At 36.4% G+C, this 20419-nt stretch overlaps 1 protein-coding gene across 3 annotated transcripts in view; it reads right to left on the bottom strand.

The window, feature by feature from the left end:
* Nucleotides 1-20419, bottom strand: part of LOC150094292 (protein kinase C-like 3) — a 289221-nt gene that overhangs the window by 245603 nt on the left and 23199 nt on the right. For all 3 annotated transcript variants that reach the window (XM_090412158.1, XM_090412160.1, XM_090412159.1), the window contains exons 2-3: nucleotides 18998-19071; nucleotides 6159-6398 (exon numbers count right to left, since the gene is read on the bottom strand). In XM_090412158.1, coding sequence (XP_090268284.1) covers nucleotides 6159-6398; nucleotides 18998-19030 — 273 coding nt within the window. In that variant the 5' untranslated portion in view covers nucleotides 19031-19071. The remainder of the gene's footprint in view (nucleotides 1-6158; nucleotides 6399-18997; nucleotides 19072-20419) is intronic.

Here is a 20419-nt window from a genome sequence, read left to right as displayed (position 1 = left end):
AAGCAGCCAAACACCATGATGCAGGATTTCTCCTCTTGTCTCCTTTACGGCAACAGACAGTTTGTGCAGGAGTGAAGCATAATATTCTTCATTCATGGTGGCATTCCTTTCCTTGAAGTCAATGAAGAGAATTCCCTGGCAATCTCAAAAGATTGTTGCTATGATCTTCTTGGTAGACTGAGTGACCCTGGCTTTTCTCAGTGATGCTTTGCCTGGTTTGCGCCACTCACCACTCCATGAATTCCCCTTTTTGAAAGAGGTTCAAAATAAAGGACCATGGTTTCATCACCAGTGACAATGTATTCCAGCACTTCTCTCTGATTCCCTTTGGAAAGCCCAAAAAACTTGCAGACGTTCTGAATTGAAGAGAGAGATGTTGGGGCACCCACCTTGCACTGACCTTCACCATATGAAACTTCTCATGAATGATGCAAAATATCGTTGTTATAGAAAGCCCAACTTTGCTGAGATTTCTTTGAGCTTCAGCTGTCTGTCATTGAGCAGTTCCTCCTAAACAAGAGAGACATTTTCCTCAGTCATGAGGAAAATGTCTCATCATGAGGATCAATTTCAGTGCTCTCTCTCCTCCTAGATGAATCTGTTTAGCCCATTCCTTCAGGGTGAAATATGAAAGAAAAGCTCACCCATAAGTATCATTCAATCACTGTTTAATAGAACTTGGAGAAAGTCCTTCTTTGGTGAAAAACTTTATCATTGCACAGCATTCAATTTTTAACATTACAGCCACTTAGCATGCCACGGTTTAGTCAAACGAGTAACTTCAACCGAATGATGCAGGTAGGGAGTTGAAACTGATACACTAAGCTCCCCATAGATGGTGCTATCTGTTACACCATCTGTAACAGATGGTGCTATTTGTTTTAAAATTGATGCAAATTTTGTATATCAGGTTGGAAACTTTTGGAACCTACCTCGCATTATGGCAATGTAGGAATGCATAACATCTCTCTTATATAATCTTTCCACGGAGAATTTTTCTATTATGCAGGACTAGTCTTTTTTCAATTAATTCTCTGTTTAGATCTGACATGTTCAGCAAGACCACTGTTTTGACTAATGCACTTTTATACTGAGCCCATAAATGAGAGGTTAGTACTTGATGTAACAGAAAGAAAAGAGCTCAACAATACTGATAAAGCTAGTTAAAAAATACTTGTCAACAGCAGTGACAGATTGCATGCTTCAAATTAACAAGATAAATAGATTTTGGGTGGGATAATTAAAAAAAAAAACTGAAATTAGAGGGGAAAAAAGTTATAGAAAAAATATAAAGAAAGGTAGAAAGGTGGAAAAAAGATGTACAAGGGATATAAGACTCAAACTAAGAAAGTGAGCAGTATAATAATGGAGAAATTAGAATACAATAGTTCCATTGTACAAGGGTAGTGCAAAAACTGTGCCTAACTACAGATCTATTAGTATCTCTGGTGTAGTAGTGAAGATTTTAGAGAAGTTGGTAAGAACTCACATATCAGAAATGGGTAGACAAGCAAGCTATACTCTGCAAGGAGCAACATGAATACCACACGAAAGGCTATTGCATAACCTGGAGAATATAAGATTGGAATAGAAACTCTTGACTTGGATCAGGGGATGGTTGATAGACAGATATCAAAAAGGGTATACAGTGGATGTGAATCTGCAGATTTAAGGTGACCAGTGGTGTACCTCAGGGTTCAGTCCTTGGGCCATTATTGTTCAATCTATACATTAATGACATCAGGCAGAGTCTAACATCAGATGTGCAATTGTTGGCTGATGGCGCAAAAACAAGCAGGGCAATCAGGGATGATACTGATATTCAGCACTTCCAAAATAATTTGAGTAGGCTGGAAATTTTGAGAAACAAAAATGGCTATCAGTTTCATATTAGTAAGTGTAAAGTTATGGTGTGATTAGATTTCCAGTGGCATATTATATTAGCAGGGTTATGCTATAAGAAACTGCGGAGGCAAGGGATCTTGGTATATTGGTGGATAGAAATTTGAAGTTCAAAGGTTACATAGCAAAAGTTGCAAATACAACTCAGAGGATGATTGTGATGTTCAATTATCCTCTGAGACATGTAAGGATAAGGAGGTCATTTTGCCTCTTTATAAGGCTTTGATAAGACCACATCTTGATTATTACATGCAGATTTGGTCTCCCAGATTCCAAAGGGATAAAGAAGCTATGGAAAGGGTGAAAAGAAGAGTTACAAAGATTATATTCAGATTATGGGATTTAGATTATGAGGACAGATTGCAAGTATGTGGATTGCAGACTCTGGTTAACAGGAGAAAGAGGTGTGATATGATAGAGGTCCATAAACTTTTAAATGGGTGTTACATGATATCCTCTGATGAAATTGTTCATTATATGGAAGATGGAGAGAGAGAGAGAGAAAATGGAAGGTATCCATGGAAGTTAAGTTTGTTTGCAGTCAAGAAAGGGGGTAAGAGAACAGCGAATGAGTGATTGGAATAGTTTGCCTTTAGGAGTAGTGAATGCATCCAGTATGAATGAATTTAAGAGAAGGTACGACAGCTAGTTTGGATGATTTATAGTCTCCCTTGATGAGTTCTTGACTCCCTGGATGTCTCATATAATAATAATAATAATAATAATAATAATATATGAGGAGAAACTAGCACTATAATCCTAGAAAAATCCCATGTAGATATTCGGTTAAGTGGTCCACAGAAGGAGAAATAATAGCAGATGCCCTTGACAATGGAGTTGGAGGCTGAGCAACTCATACCACTCTATTCCCATCAAATCGAGTCTGAAAATAAGAGGGCTGTTCGATAAGTCCGTGCAAAGTCGAAAAGATGGCGCCACCAGTACGTATCAAGGTTATTTTTAGTTGCTGGCAACTGTTGGAGGATCACACACTAAGTTTCAGTCAGATAGATCTATTATTCTATGTTTGGTGTTCATTTGAATTGATTAAGTACCGTGATTTGTGAAAATTGGATAAGAAGAATTTCGTGTAGTGAATAAACATCACTTTTTGAAAGGCAAAATGGCTCAGGAAACCAAAGCTAAGCTTAATAAACATTATGGTGAGTCTGCACTTTTGATTAGAATGTTTTATAAGTGGTTTAGTAACTTTCGAAATGACCATATGAGCACAAGTAACGCTGAATGTTCTGGATGCCCTGTTGAGGTCACTACTCCAGAAATTATTGAAAAAATCCATATGATGATGGATGATAGAAGAGTGAAGGTGCATGAAATTGCTAAGGCTGTGGGCATCTCAAATGACCGCATACGTAATATTTTACATGAACATTTACATATGAGAAAACTATCCACAAGATGGTGTCGCATTTGCTCACACTGGATCAAAAGCGTCAACATGTGAACTGTTGCAAGGACAGCTTGAAGCTGTTTCAATGGAATCCAGAGGAATTTTTACATTGTTTCGTAACAGTGGACGAAACATGAATTCATCATTACCAGCATGAGACCAAGGAATAGTCAAAACAATGGGTTGCAAGTGGGGAATCTGCACCAAAGAAAGCAAAAACCATTCCTTCAGCAGGAAAGATTATGGCTGCCGTCTTCTGGGATGCTTGTGGCACAATATTCATAGACCTCTTGGAAAAGGTCAAAACAATTACCGGAGTGCATTATGTGCATCTTTGCTGGATCGTTTAAATAATGAAATAAAGGAAAAACTACCACTTGGCGAAAAAAGATTATTTTTCACCATGACGACGCACCCACTCACTCTTCTGCAATTGTTCGATTTACGCTACGAAGTCCTTTCACATCCCCCCCCACACACACACACTCTCCAAATTTGGCTCCCTCGGACTACTACTATCTGTTTCCAAACATGAAAAAATGGCTGGCTGGAAAGAGATTTTCATCAAATGATGAGGTGATTGCCGAAACAAACTGCCTATTTTGAAGAGATGGACAAATCATACTATATGGACAGTATCAAAAAACTTGAGCACTGTTGGACTAAGTGTATAGACCTCAAAGGAGACTATGTTGAAAAATAAAAAATGTTTGTCCCAAAAAAACTATGTTTTCTTCATTTTTGCACAGACTTATCGAACAACCCTCGTATTATAAACATTTGACCTCCATGGAGTCAGAGATTCATTGTCCAACCGTGTCTTTAGCTGATTCAACGTGTCTACATTCATAACACACTCAGGCAATGAATTCCACTCACCCAAACACTCTCTATGCAAAGAACCTCCTCCTAACTCCTCTGCTCATACCCTCCTTATACAGTTCCCAGGAATGGTCTCTTGTTCTACCCTCCCCTTCCCTGTCAGCCTGATAACAATCCCTGACTAACTATGTCTCAATCATATTACCCCCTCCTCCTCCTATTCACGAGGTTTTGCAATTTACATTCTTCCAATTTCTTTTCATATTTCATATTCCAAAGACCACTGATCACTTTTGTGAATCTTCTCTGGATCCTTTTTAACATATCCCCATCACCATGAAAACTCAGTGACCAAATCTGTGCATAATAATCCATATGAGGTCTTCTAAATGAAAAGTCCATGTCCACATATCTCACAGGTCAAACTACAAGTTCACTCTCCCCCAGTCTGAAGTAGTTGCTACCTTGGTTGCTGCCAAATTCTCTGATGCTATCATCAGATCCAGCACCTATTGCTCCCCAAGTCTCCCCACCACTCCATTATGTGCTGTCTCAAGTGATTACCTCTTAGCAGCTGTATCAATTCCATTTTCTTCTCTCCTATCACTGTTCCTCCTTCAAATCTATGTTCCATAGATCTGAGACTACAGATAGTAGATATGAAATTTGAGAAAAGTTAGAAGAGCAACAGATGGCATCAAAGACAGCAAGAATGTGTGAGTAGAGTTAACCTAGGGTGGGATTGTTATTTAAATAGAATGGGAAAGGAAAGTTTAGCAAGATAGATGTTTGTTGCCAAGATAGCAGGGAAAAAGATACAAGGAAGACCAAAATTTAGGTGGTTTGATTAAAGAAGTGCCTTAAAGGAATGAAATATACGATATGATAGTATTGTATTCCTAACAGATAACACCCATCTGGAAGAAAATTGTCAACAAGAAGTTAGTAATAACATAAACTTAATCATGTAATACTATCAGAGCATCCTGTGTGTCCCTTGAGAGAGCCCATATCAGGAATTTGATGATAAGGATTTTTTTTTTAAGAATGAATTCTACTGTAACAATCTTATAAATCTTTGCTCAGCAACAATAAAACTACCAGTTTTCACTTATTTGATAGTACATTTGCAGCATACTTGTAGATGACTTTGTGATCCTGATAAATAGACAGAAATGCTGTTGAAATATGCTGAATTATTTTTAAATAATTGCACCTCATGCCAAGCAGCAGTAATAAGTAAGTAAAAGAAAAAAATTTATTAATTTTAATAAATTTTTTTGAAAATATGCATATATTTTGAAAATAATAATTGAAGAAAGAAAATAATCAAAAAAGGCATTAAAAATTTTATTGTATTTGGTTCTTCCAAAAAGCCAAGCTAAGCACTTCTGCAACACAAATTTGAAGCACAAGGACATTGCACCCTTTAAATGGAAAAGACCTGTGTTCGATCCTCATCATGAAAAGAGGAATCTTTATATGGCTTTTTCAACTGATGATGAGTTAGTCAATCTCATGTGGAGACAGCAGAGATCTCCTCTCCTGGAAACTCAGGTTTTTTCATCCCATTTCAAGTTTTAGTTTTGGAAACACTGATGTAATGAATGCTATTTCCACTCTCTCAGAACTTTCCTGAGACTTAAGCCAAGGCTTAAATAACTTGGTCAGAGGAACTGCCAATTCTCATAACATAGGGCCTACATGCCATTCAACCGCATATATTATCATTGATGTTTCACAATGTATTGAGCACTTCCAATTCATTTACCTTAATTGTCACATCAGTCTCTGTCATATTGGTAAATGCAATATCTCCAACCAAGTAAAGTGATCACACTTCCCCCCTCTCTACTTCTGTCACTTACCATCAGCATTTATTGAAGTCATTCTTCCATAATCATTCTTCCTCTTAATAAGAACATGTTCAGAAGACTTCTCATTTTACACATTTTTAAAATATGTACAGTGAAAAAATGTGTAAAAAAAGGCATATTAATAGGAGTAGTAGAGTTATACTTACATTTACTGATAGACTTTCAACAGGAGATGGTTTATAACAACCCAAGCACTTCAATAGCTTTGGTTGCCTGTGTGTCATATTCCATAGTTTGCGTTCTGCCATAAAAAATACAGTATCAATAGATGCTGAACGGAGGCTGCCAGATAGCCAAAAAGTCTGTTCAATATTTTCATGAAAATGAGGTTCAGGAATTGAAGCTTCCCATTCAGGAAATGGCACTAGATGTGATTCTTGAACTATCTGAAATCCAAATATAATAATAGATTTGAGATGAATGTAATGTGTATGAATTGTGCAAGTTTTTCTTTAAATATTCATACAATATCATCTTTCCATTTCCATAGTGAAACCGTAGTATTGCTAAAAACTGCATTTAAAAAAAAAAAATATATATATATATATATATATCTACTCTATAATATAAAATGATAAGCCTTTTTCTGTAACATTTTTGTGTCACGTTTTTTGTCAAGTTATTTGAAACTCAGGGGCTACCCTGAGTGTCAAGTCATCAGAATTCAAAGAGAACCAGCCTACCAGTCCAGAACTCGGGGGGGGGCTATAGGTGCTGGGGATGGGTGGAACCCCCTTTCGAGTCTTCAAAATTCGAGTCATCAGAATTCAAGGAGAACCGGCCTACCAGTCCGGAACTTGGGGGACTCCATAGGCACCAGGGGTAGGGCCACCCCCTTTTGAGTCTTCAAAATTCCAGTAATCAGAATTCAAGGAGAACCAGCCTACCAGCCCGGAATTTGGGGGGGTTGGGTGCCATAGGCACCAGGGGGACTGATCCCCCCCCCCTTTCGAGTCTTCAAAATTCAAGGAGAACTGGACTACCAGTCCAGAACTCGTTGGGGGGGGGGGGCAGAACTCCCCTAGTATATATATAATTTGTAAATTTCATTAGATTAAAGAAAAGAAAGATAAATATGTCGCATAAATATTTGAAGCAGTTACTGTGTCAACTTTGAATGATTAACCAGGTTTGACTCGTAGACTTTTTTTATGTATGCATGACAAAACGGGGACAGGGATGATCTGGGATCAAGGGAAAACAGTTGGATTTGAAGGTTCTAAGATTAATAAGGAGAAAAAGAAATGGCTTGAGTTAAGCATGGAGAAGTCACATCGAATAAGTGGTATCAGTGGAACTAGCTATAGATCCAGGAATGAGTTGCTGCGTTTGTATATAAATGCTAGAAGTGTAAGAAGCAAGGCAATTGAAACAGTTGCATTAATTGAGTCTATTCACCCAAGAATTGTTGGAATAAATGAGACATGGTTGGATGAGGATGATATCTTAACAGGAATAGGGATGGAAGGGTATGATGTATTTTGTGAAGATAGAAAAGGTAAAAAGGGAGGGGGGAGTGCTATTAATGACAGAAAAAGAGTAATGTCCATACAAAAAAGTAGAGATGCAAGAGGGAAACAGTGACGGTGGTTTTGAGGCAGTATGGTGTGAGATAGAGGTGAATAGAATGAAATACTTAGTTGGATGTTGTTATAGACCTGGTAATATGGATGATAGTGACTATGAAATGTATAATCAAATTAGCCAAGCAAATAAGAAAAAGGTGATCATTATGGTTGATTTTAATTATGAAAATATAGACTGGGATGATAAGATAGAAACTGGAAGTAAAGATAATGAGTTGCTTGAGTTTTTGAGGGAAAACTACCTGAGACAGTATGTAACAGTGGCACACGAGGATCGAAGTTCTTGCATTCGATCATCTCATCAGAAGAAGTAATTATAAATGAGGTGTCAAATCACCCTCCAGCTGGTGAAAGTGACCATGAAGTGATTACCTGAGTGGTTGCCAGCAGAGTGAGTACGTCTGTGAGAAAAGGGTATATGTGGAACTACAAGGCTGGTGATTATGAGAAGTTCAGGAGACAACTTGCAAGTGTAGCATGGAATGAGGAGTCAGCTGGAAAGAAGACCAATGTAGCTTGGGGGATATTCAAGAGCTGTCTAGTCTAAATGTATTATAAAGATCAGAAGATTAAATAAGGTAGGTAGGTATGAAATGAATGAATGAAGAGATTAAGCATGCAATACAAAGGAAAAAGGCATTATGGAGGCAGCATAAGAGAAGTGGTAATAATCAGTTCCATGAGAACAAAGAACAGGCAAGGAGGGTGACTTGGTTGGTAAGTGTAGCAAAACTAAAGTATGAGCAGAAATTAGTAAAAAGAATCCTAGGAAGTTCTTTCGATATGTAGCCAGCAAAAAAAAAAAAAAAAATGATTACACAAGGATGATACTGACTGGAGAAAATGGTATAAGAACAACTGCTGTAGAAAATAAAGTAGAGATTCTTAATGAGCAGCATAAAGATCTTTCATTCTTGTGAATAGGACATCATGGAGAATAGACTAACTGTAAATGAGCAAGAAGTATAGGGGTTTTGAGCAAACCTGATGTTAATAAAGCTGTGGAATTTGATGATATATCACATATCACCAAATATTTTGAAGGAATGCACAAGGGAGTTGGCATCTGCATTGACATTTTTTTATTATTATTATGAGTCGAGTTCCAAATGAGTGAAGGAGGGCAAGACTGTGCCATTTCATAAGGGAGGTGAAAGAACTCAAGCAACAAATCATAGGCCTATCTGTGCATCATATGTTGTGGTTAAGGTGTTGGAAAAAGCTGGTGAGAATTAGGATCCAGAACTGGGTTGACAACAATAGTATTATCTTTGATGAACAGCATGGATTTGCTAAAGAGAGGTTATGTTTTAATAATCTACTTACTTATTACAATAAGGTGACTGCTTCCATGGACAGAGGAGAAGGATGCACAGTAATATACTTAGATTTCACAAAGGCTTTTGATAGATTACCACATGATAAGCTGACAATCAAGCTAAAGCAGATGGGATTGGATATTAGATTAGTGTGCTGGATAGAAGGAGTGGCTATTTGACAAGTATCAGCAAGTTCCTATTCTCATTCTTGGCTCTTCTGGGAAGCAATATCCCAGAAGAGCCAAGTCTCTAGTAATGCACCTCAGGGGTCTGTTTTAGGGCCATTGCAGCTTAACCTGTATGTTAGTGATATTGGCAAAGATTTGGATGGGGATGTTCAGTTGTTTACAGATGATGCAAAGTTGGGATGAACTATGAAGAGTAGAGAAGATGTTGTGGCCTTACAAAAAAACTTGAATAGATTGAGTGAATAGGCATGGGAATGCCAGTTCAATTTTGCAAAATGTAAAGTTTTAAAATTTGGGAAACAAAGATGGGATGTAGAATTTATGCTTTGTGGGGGATATATTGTTGAAGGTGGAGGAAATAAGAGTCTTGGGATGTTAGTTGATAAGGATCTGAAATTTACGGGACACATTGCCCAAATTGTGAAGACAACACAACAAATTCTGGAAATGATGCAAAGGATGCTGACTTGTAGAAATAAGGCGATTCCTGTTCCATTGTATAAGGATGAAGAAATGCTGGAAAGAGTTCAGAGGCGACTGACTAAGGTAGTTTCTGATCTCTGGAATATCAAATATGAGGAAAGGTCGAGAAGTAGCAATTTACAGAGTTTAGTGGATACGAGGAAGCACGGTGATATGATAGAGCGCTACAAGTTAGTAAGAGGTTATTATAGGATCAATGTTGAAGAGGTTTTACAGAAAATGGGTTGAGATCAGGAAAGAACCAGAAGTCATCCCTGAAAGCTGTATAAGGAGGGTGTGAGCTGCAGAGTGAGAAGCAAGTTTTTTGCATGCAGAGTTGTGAATGATTGGGATGCCTTGCCTGAAAGAGTGGTGTCTGCAGAGAATTTGAGGTGTGATATGATGAGCTGTAGTATGACAGAAGGACCTCCTAGATGATTCTTTGACTCCATGGGGTCTGAGGATATTAATAATAATAATTATTATTATTAACTAAAATAATAATTTTAGTAAATTTAGTAATTTTTAGTAAATTAGTAATTTTAGCTGACCTGGTAGGCCAAGTGATTAGCATATCTGCTCTCCAGCCAAAAGGCTGTGGGTTCGAATCCCACCGTGAGCATGGATGTTTGTGATATTTGTGACTAGCGGTGGTGGTTGGTGGTAGATGGCGTTGGCATAGTTGTGGTTCGTTGTAGTTGGTGGATTGAGTGGTGGAGACAGAGAGTTGTACAGTAGTTGTCCTCCCTTGATGAGTCTTTGGACTCCCTGGAGGTGTCATGTAATAGTAATAATAATAATAATAAAATTAAGAGTCAAAAGGCTTCAGTTTAGCAATGAAAAATTATACAAGTAAAGTGGATATTAGATCCAGCATTATTTCAAAGCCGAATGTAGAAACTATGAAAGTTTTGTAAAAATAAGTTGACTAGAGAGCTTACAGGAATGCACGCACTGGCATTCATGAGTTGCCTTAGTGCAGACTACTTAGAAAACATAAATGTTGCCCAAGCATCTATATATTTGCTTTCTATTAGTCTATTTTGATAAGGTTTCACTGGCCTGACAACTGTTTCAAACTGGTTGGTTCTCCTAAGAGACCAGACAGAAACCTTAAGAGACTGAGAGATGCTTACAAAAAATACACCTATCTGACATTTCAAGTTCCTTAGTACTGAAAGAGTTTTTGCTCTCTCTTAAGGTTTCTGCCTGGTCTCTGAGGAGAGCCAACCAGTTCAAAACAACTGCCAGACTAGTGAAACCTTCTCAAAATGGACTAAAAGAAAGTGAATAATAGACGCTTGGGCAGCGTTTATGTTTTCTAAGTAGTCCGTACTAAGCCAACTCATGCATGCCGGTGAGTGTATTCCCGTAAGCTCTCTTGTCAACTTATTTTCATGAAACTTTCATAGTTTCTACACTCAGCTTTGAAATAATGCTGGATCTAATATCCACTTTACTTATATAATAATAATAATCCATTAACACTGAATGTTTTTCCAGCATGTTTTGATGTCCTTATGGTTGACAGCATCTTCACAAAGATATTTAACACAAACAAAAAATAACAATATTAATAATATTATAAGAATATTTCCTCTTGTTAGTATTCCTCTTAAATATTTTATAGGTCATCTCATCATGAAAGTATGACTTAACTGCTACTATTATTTTGTTCGCGTTAAATATTGACTGAAGATGTTGTCAGCCATAAAGACAATAAAAGAGAAGATAAAATCTCCTTTCTTTTAGATTGCATGGTGATAAGCATTCATTTTAGATTTATGGACTTTGCAACCTTGTTATAAATAACTATTTTAATTTCCCGACGTTTCAACCTTCATATTAAGTACATCATCTGGAGTATATAAAAAATATACAAGGACAAGCTGAGTTACATTTTTCACATAGTAAGCTAAAGAAACAATGATTTGATCACCAGTTATTCTACTGGCATGATCGCTAGTGAAAAAAAATAAAAATACAGATAAAATTACAAATTAATTAATTATTTAGAAGCTACATCAAAGCTAAATTCTATTTAAGATAACATGAAAGAAACATTCTTTCTTATAGATAGTTTTCTTACAGTAACAATGATGTCCTATTTTTAACATTACAATTGTTATATTATCCTAGAATCCTAAATCTAATTTAACAATTGTAATGTTAAAAATAGGACATCATTGTTACCGTCGACGTTTTGACCTTAATATGAAGGTGGAAACGTCGGGAAATTAAAATAGTTATTTATAACACGGTTGTAAAGTCCATAATTTCTAAAATGAAGAAGATAAAGCCTCATTGACTATGTTATTGTTGATAGTGATATCTCTTCATGCTGATTTGGATTCAAAAGCATACAGTGGATATGAAATTGGAAGTGTTGATCACTTACTTTTATCCTACTTAAAAGTAAGTAGGATAAAACTGGATATCACAGTGAAAAGATTTCCCAAGAGAATACACAGAAAAAAAAGCTACATGTAAAAGTAACTAAACAACAGTCATGGGAAAACTTTGGTAAGAATATAGAAGATAAATATCAGGAAGGTGACAAAATGTTCTAGAGGTTTTTGAAAAGGCTTAGAAATTGATGAAAGAGTACTGCAAAAAGGAATCAAAGATGATACTGGTGACATGAAAACTGAAGATGGAATATCCTAATGTCTGGAGTGATTACTTTGAAAGACTGTTAAATGACACAAGAAGACAGAACAATAGCAGAAAATATTTAAAAGGTATGCAAACAGGAATACATATCAATATTTTTGATAGATTTTCTGCCTGAAATGTGGAACAGCTAGATAATATTCAATGAGAAATGCTGAAATATGGGTATAAAGTTTTACAGTAACTACACTGCATAATTCAGAAAGCCTGGTTAAGAAAGGTCAAATTCCAGATGACTGGAGTAAAGCTTTCATAGTTCCCATCCGCAAAAAAAAAGGGAAATAAAACTGAATGTGAGAACTGCATTCTCTACTAAGTTCCAGATAAGATTTATGCAGGAAAAGGCTAAGAAAAATTGTGGAAGACAAACCTGAAGAAGAACAAACTGGGTTCAGGTCAGAGGTTGTCAAGATCAGATTTTCACTTTGCACCAAACAGTTGAGAAATCATGTGAATATAATGCGAATTTGCACTTAAGTTTTGGAGATTTTTAAAAAGCATATGACAAGATGCCTGGAGAAAAGCTTTTCAAAACACCATGGGGTAAATGTAACATTATACAGAGTGCATATTTAAGTTGTCAGTCAGCAATAGAATTGAAGGAAATACAGGAAGATGGTAAAATCAAGTGTAAGGCAAGGATGCACATTATGTGCATTCTTATTCATCATCTATATGGATCACATTATGTAAAAAAGTAACATCGAGCCTGATATTAGAATTGGAGATGTCAAACTTAGTTCTTTGCTTTATCCAGATGTTGTACTCCTAAACACATCCAGTACATCTTGAATATTCTTTAACTAATGTGCATAACAGTGCAACAAATTTGGCATGAAAATCAGCAATAAAAAGACCAAAACTATGAGGGGGGGGGGTCTGGAAAGTTCTGATAAACACCTAGACAAAAATGATATTAAAGCAACTGACATAGTCACGAGAAAGAAAATACTAGAAGCAGAGTAAAGAAGGTAACTTATATGTTCTTTCTTGTGGTTATATGAGCTGCTTTAATATAACTTTTGTTCTAGGAGTTTATCAGAACTTTCCAAACCCCCTCGTATGAAAATAGACAGAACATAGAAAACTTCAGCTGCATTCTCACCTACAGAACAAACATGATATTTCAGCTATTTAGGCACATTTTTTTTTTTTTTCAGTGAAGATAGCAAATTAATTTTAAAAATAGACAACAGAAAAAGCAAAGCTGGTATGGCTGGTAGCCAATTGAATTATTTATATGGAATAAGAAGAAATTAGCCAAAACACAAAAGTAGCAGTATACAAGACAGTGTTCAAACCATTTTAAGCTCTAAGATTTGGGTTAGAAATAAAGCACCAGTGACCAGAGATGAGTTTTAAAAAAAATTAGGAGAGTGAAATAGATGGCATTAATGGTAGAATCATGTTAAAAATGAAGATATTAGGAAGGAACGTGACACTGTTAGCATTCAAGAATGTATAAGCAGAGCTAATTTAAGGTGGTGTTGGTCACTTTAAACAGATTGGAAGAGGAAAGTTTAGCCAAACAGGTGTTTGATGCCAAGCAGGAAGGGAAAAAAACACCCAGAGGAAGATTAAGAATCTAGGTGCCCGATGCAGTCACAAATACCCTATAAGACCGAAATATTAGATACGATAATAACTTGATGCGATAATAATTTCTCCAAATTAGTAACAGGCTAATTTGGAGAAAAATTAATAAGCAATTAGTAATAATGTAAAGTTAATCATATAGTACTGTCATAATAGCCTGTATATTTCTTGAAGGTGTATATCAGGAAATTGATGATATATATATCTATATATACAGGGTGGTTCAAAATTCCATGTACAGACTTTGAGGGAAGGTAGTGAACATTGAAATCAACCATATTCACATAGGAAAGCATGACCGGAAACGCCACTGGAAGGTACTAACAGGGACATAAAGATACAGAAATAACACAAGGTAGTGAGTAAAAAAACTTTATTAGGCAAGACTGAATACTACCCATATTATGTATCTTATGTATCCATAATATGGGTAGTATTCTACCCATATTATGGATACATAATATGGGTAGAATACTACCATATTATGTATCCAACTACTATTGAACTGAAGACAGTTCAATAGTAGTTGTGTTCTTCGTACGACGTTGAAAGCCTGATCGAGGAAGCCCCAATTGTTCACCTGGAGCGTTGGCGAACAGCGCCACCTACCACTTTCAGGTGACGTTTCTAGTCATGCTTTCCTATGTAAATATGGTTGATTTTGATGTTCTCTACCTCCCCTCAAAGTTTGTACGTGGAATTTTAAACCATCCTGTATATTATTTACAGAGTAATTGTCTTGGTTAAACCTTATTAAATCTCTTGTATTTTTTTCTCTGTGTTTAAGTCAGTTAATAATTTTAAACACACACACACACACACACACATATATATATATATATATATATATATATATATATATATATATATATATACACATACATACAAGGCATGTTCAAAGAAAGACCGAACTTTTGCTATTAAGAAAAATAATGACTTTATTGTTCATTATACATTTTAAGCACTGTCCCTCTTCAAAGTAGTCCCCTCTAATGGCAATACACCATTCCCAATGTTTTTCTCCCATTGCTGGAAAGCACTTTCTGTGATGGTATGCAGTTCTCTCATTGCATTTTCCTGAATCTCCTCTATGGTTTGGAAATGACATCCTTTCAATGTGGTTTTAAGTTTGGGAAACAGGAAAAAGTCTGCTGGGGCTAGGTCCAGAGAATAAGATGGATGGGCACAACGGATAGCTGATGTTTTTGCTATATAACTGTGAATAAGGAGTGATGCATGAGCAGGCGCATTGTTGTGGTGCAACATCCAAGTCTTAGTTTTCCCACAATTCAGGTCTCTACTTGTGCATAGCATCCCTCAGGCATGCGAAAACTTCCTGGTACAAATCTTTGTTTACCATCTGACCACATGGTACAAATTCATAATGGACAATGCCTTTCCAATCAAAAAAACAGAATCAACATCACCTTGATCTTTGACCGATTCATCCATGCTTTTTTTTGGTCAGGGAGATCCCTTTCCCCACCCACTGCAACAACTGCATTTTGGTTTCAACATCATAACCATAAACCCACATCTCATCTCCTGTTATGATGTTCTTAAGAAATTTTTCATTACCATTTGCATTGGCAAGCAGTTCCTGACTGATTTCACTTTCTGATAATCAGTCAACAAACGCATCACAAATTTTGCATTGATGTGACGCATCTGAAGTTTTTCAGTCAAAATTTGATTGCAAGATCCTATGCTGATGCCCACTTCGTCAGCAACTTCTCGGACAGCTAAACAATGATTTCTACGAATCACAGCACGAACTCTCTCGACATGGTTGTCGTCTGTTGATGTGAAAGGTTGTCTAGGCCTTGGATCTTCACTGATCAACGTTCTGTCCTTTTTAAAATTCATAGTACTGCGTTTGGATTATACAGTCCTCCCCATATGCTTGGTTAGGCAAGTGAAATGTCTCTGTAAAATTTCTGCCAAGTTCGCAGCAAAATTTCCCCCACACGTTGTTCTTCAAGCTCTTTCATTGTCACTTTGTCACTAATCCAATGAACAGCTTGTGCACATGCTCACTTAAGCAGACATAACTTGATGACTAATGCTCATAGCAGAATTGGACAAAATTGCAGTTTGTTGTCAAAACCTGCTGCTAGGTGTGCTCAGTAGCTGCAAAGTGCTCTCTGTGCTGGTTGGCATGCTATTTAAAAAGTTCAATCTTTTTTTTTGAACACTCCTCATATATAATATTATTATTTTCCTGACCTCCATGAAGTCACAAGACTCAATCTGGAAGTCAGTGTTAGACAACAAAAAGTCTATTGTACCACTCCTTAAACTCATCAACCCTTTGCACAATTACCATCCTCTTAGGCAATGATTCCATGCTTCTACCATCTCCACGTAAAAAACTTACTTACTCACTACTCATTTTGCATCTTCCAGGAATGGTCCTCTTGTCCTCATTCCGTCTCCTCATTCTACCATATGAAAAATATCCCCCAGTGTTAATCGAACAAACCTTTCAACATCCAATGTCTGTTTCAATCATATTCCCCCCCCCCCGTCTTCTATCCACCAAACTTCTGTAGTTTACATGCCTTCAATCTATCCTTATAACCAATATTGAACAGTCCTGATATAATGTTTGTTAGCCATCTCTGCACCCTCTCCAAGATTATTTCATACTCTGCAAATCCAGGTGACCATATCTTAGCACAGATATTGAGAAATACAATGAAATCACTAGCCTTTTGCTTTTCATGGTTAATATCCTCCTCAATATTGCAACAATTCTCTGAGTTGTCTTCACAACTTGGGCAATATGTCCTCTCAACTTCAAATTTCTATATATAATCACTTCAAGATTCCTTGCCTTACTTCTTCCAGTATAACTCTACCAAGTGAGTATAAATCATCTCATCTGTAGTTGTTCCCAAATTTCAAAACTTTACATTTAGTTGCATTAAACTGATATCTCCATTACTTTATTCACCTTTCCAGCTTATTCAAATTCTCTTGAAGAACCAAAACATGAGACACGATTACGAGTATCCCTCCTAAGTTTCACATCATCTGCAAACAACTGAATATCACCCTGTAGTATAATGACACTGTCATGGACCATAAGAATGAAACAGTAATGGTCTCAGTACAAGTGGAGTTCCATAGGGAACTCCACTTGTACTGAGACCTTGAACACTAGAAAAATAATAGCACACACACAAAAAAAAAATAAATAAATAAATAAAAACTACCCAAAGACACACACTTCTGCAATCACATTACCAACATTTGTGGATTGAATGCATACATAAATGAGGTGTAATACTGCCACATACAATCGCCTAAACTAGAACTGTTATTTCTCACAGATCCACATCAATCTTAACAACTGTAGAAAGTTATTTTTCACTTGGTTGCAAAGTAAATTAAACTAGCCAAGAAATTATATTTTTTGTTTTTTCTTCATCCAAGTGTAGGCAAACAAAGTTTATGCATGAAGTATCTTTCGCAACAAGGCTAATTGTATACAGATACTGACAACCTCACATCAATTGCCTCATAAAGCCAAACATATATTCTTTCAGATGTGTATAATACTATGCATTATGGAAGGATCGCTACCCAGACCAGTTTCAACCTTTAATGAAGTCTCGTCAGTGGGGGCCAGACTCAGAAGACATACCAAGGTTGAAATAATACAGAAATCATAATGCACAGCATTATACACACACACTAGAAAGAACGTGTGCCTTGCATTATGGGAAACTAAGGCAACTGATGTGAAGTCATCAGCCTCTATATACAAGTAGCCTTGTCATGAAAGATACTTCATGTGCAAACTTTGCTTACACTTGGCTAAAGGAAAACACAAGAATATAATTTCTTGGCTAGATTAAAATAACTCAGCTACTGTCCGCACCAACTATCCAAACTGTACCCTACAGGGTACATATTTATGAGATGTAACATCCCACATCAATGTAACAGCTGGATGAATAGAATTAATTTAACTTTGAACTCTCTGGACACATTCTGATATTGCATCATTTAAGTATTGTTTAAATGCTTCCCATGCACTGTCGATAATCTTCCCAACCAGCAACCGATCCCATTCCACTGAACTCAGTATACTCCTCAGTTGGTCATAATTTCCTGCTTTGTAGTTCAGCATGTAACCTTTTCTGAATGGAACATTCATAAACTTAGTCACTTCATAAGTAAGTCCCGCATGATCACTGTCACCAACCGGAACAGAATAGTTATGCCTTTAACTGAAATGCCCTCTGACACTATAATAAAATCTAACACTCGAGTTCCTTCTGTCACATGCTGCTTGAGGAAGTTGTCCTGCAACAGCTCAATAAATTCATTTTCATTCTTCTCATGAGATTCTACTGCTACAATTAAGATGCCAATAAAAAAAAAAAGGAGATCTCATTAGATGTGAAAATTGGAGGAAAATTAGTCTATGGTCAGTAACTGCAAAAATTTTCTGTAAAATATTGATAAATAGAATTAAAAATGAAGTAGAGAAGGTATTAAGGCATAAACAAGTTGGTTTTAATACAGAAGGGAGTACTGTGTGCTAAATGTTTTAGTGTAAGGAACATAATTGAACAAAACATAGAACTTAGAAGCTCAATATATCTAAATTTCATAGATTTTGCTGAAGCATTTGATAGTATTGATAGAGAAATATTATGGTTAATTAGAAGTTATGGAATCTTAACCACGTCAACAGCAAGATCCATTCACAACTATCCTGAGTTCAGCAGCATCAGTGCATAGCACCAGCCTGGTGCTTGCCGGCTTGGCTGGCCGAGTGGTTAGGGGATCCACTCTCCAGCCAAAAGGCTATGGGTTCAGATCCCACCGTGGGCATGGATGTTTGTGATTGTCGGTGAAAATACTAGTGGTGATGGTCGGCAGTAGATGGCATTGGTGTAGATGAAGGTAGTTGTGATGTAGCGAGAGTTGAGAATGGTGGAGATGGAGAGCAGGTGCCCTCCCTCGATGTGCCTATGGACTCCCTGGAGGTGTTACATAATAATAATAATAATAGTAATAACCCAACTGAATCATCTTGTCCAATTCGATTGCAACTTATCACAAAAAATATGAGTAGTTTTACAATTCCTTTAACAAAGATGCGATGTTTCTCATAAAACAATAATAAATAATAACAAAAACTTACATCTCTTTCTTCTTCTTTCTTGTTTTCTATCATTTTGCCAAATCTCAGTACATTTTAGAATTCAAGACAATATCCTATAATTAAATTATCATCAAATGCTTATAAAACATTCAGCAGAACTATTTATTTAGCATAAATCGATTAAAGTGAAAACATTAAAATGTCTTTTGCGAGCTATAGTGCATATTTAATTAAAGTGATCTCTCAATTATCCATTAGTATCAAAAAACTGATTTCTTGGTCTTTTAAGTGAAGGTATAGTATATATATGATTACAAAGTACTGTTATGGGAATAAGCTGATATACTGGCCTATTAAAAGACACTTTTAATAGGCCAGTTTGGCTTGTGTGAAGGTCAGATAACTGAAAGATCACTGTTATTCAAATTCTGATAATAGTACTATCATATTTCTACTTACAAGTAATTCCATCAGATTTTTAAATTAATAATTACAGCTAAAAATGCAAATGAAAATCGAATAAAGTCAACTCTCATTACTGCCCAAATGACATAACTTACTTACTCTAAGAAATTACTAAAAATAAAATGGTCAAGTTACAGCCCCAAAGTTATAAGATTAATATCGAAAAGGCTTTTCATAAAATGGGTCAGAAGTAAAACACTTGACCAAAGACTAGAGACTTCAGATATGAGAGTCCTGAGAAAGATTATAGGCGTGAACAGATGGCATCAATGGCAGTATCATATTAAAAACGAGGATATTAGGAAAGAACTTGACATTGTCAACATCCAGGAATGCATTAGCAGAGCTAATCTCAGGTGGTATGGTCACTTAAACAGAATGGGCAAGGAAAGATTAGCAAAACAAGTGTTCTCTGCCAGGTTGGCAGGAAAACGACCGAGAGGAAGACCAAGATATAGGTGGATTGATACGGTACAAAGTGCTTTAGACGATAGAAATATAAGATCTGATAATATTGGAGTGTTGACAAGTAACAGACTGATTTGGAGGAAAATTGTAGATAGGAAATTAATAATGATGTAATTTTTTTCATGTAGTACTATCATATCCTGTACACCCCTTGAGGGTACATGGCAGGAATTTGATGATGATGATGATGATGATAAAATGGTGGCAGATGAGGGGGGGGGGTCATCCCTGAAAGCTATATTAAGGAAGGTGTGAGCAAGGGAGTGAGATGAAGGTTTATGGCATGGAGAGGTGAATTATTGGAATGCATTGCTTGAGAGTGTAGTGTCTGCAGAGAATTCGAATGTATTTAAAGCATGCTATGATGAGCTGTGTGTATGACAAAGGAAATTAATGGGATGAGTCTTGGACTCTAAGGGGATCTTTGGATAATAATAACATCAGTGCTATTCTAAACAAAATTCATTATGGCACACCTTCCATTCTAACACGCTATTCCTCTGGTTCCTCTAAATGTACTATGGTGAG

This window comes from Typopeltis vanoorti, chromosome 22 (assembly GCF_054136105.1).
Source record: "Typopeltis vanoorti isolate ZY-2024b chromosome 22, IOZ_Tvanoo_1.0, whole genome shotgun sequence".
NCBI lineage: Eukaryota > Metazoa > Arthropoda > Arachnida > Uropygi > Thelyphonidae > Typopeltis > Typopeltis vanoorti.
The sequence above is the reverse complement of the archived record's forward strand: the minus strand, read 5'-3'. Positions and strand labels throughout refer to the sequence as shown.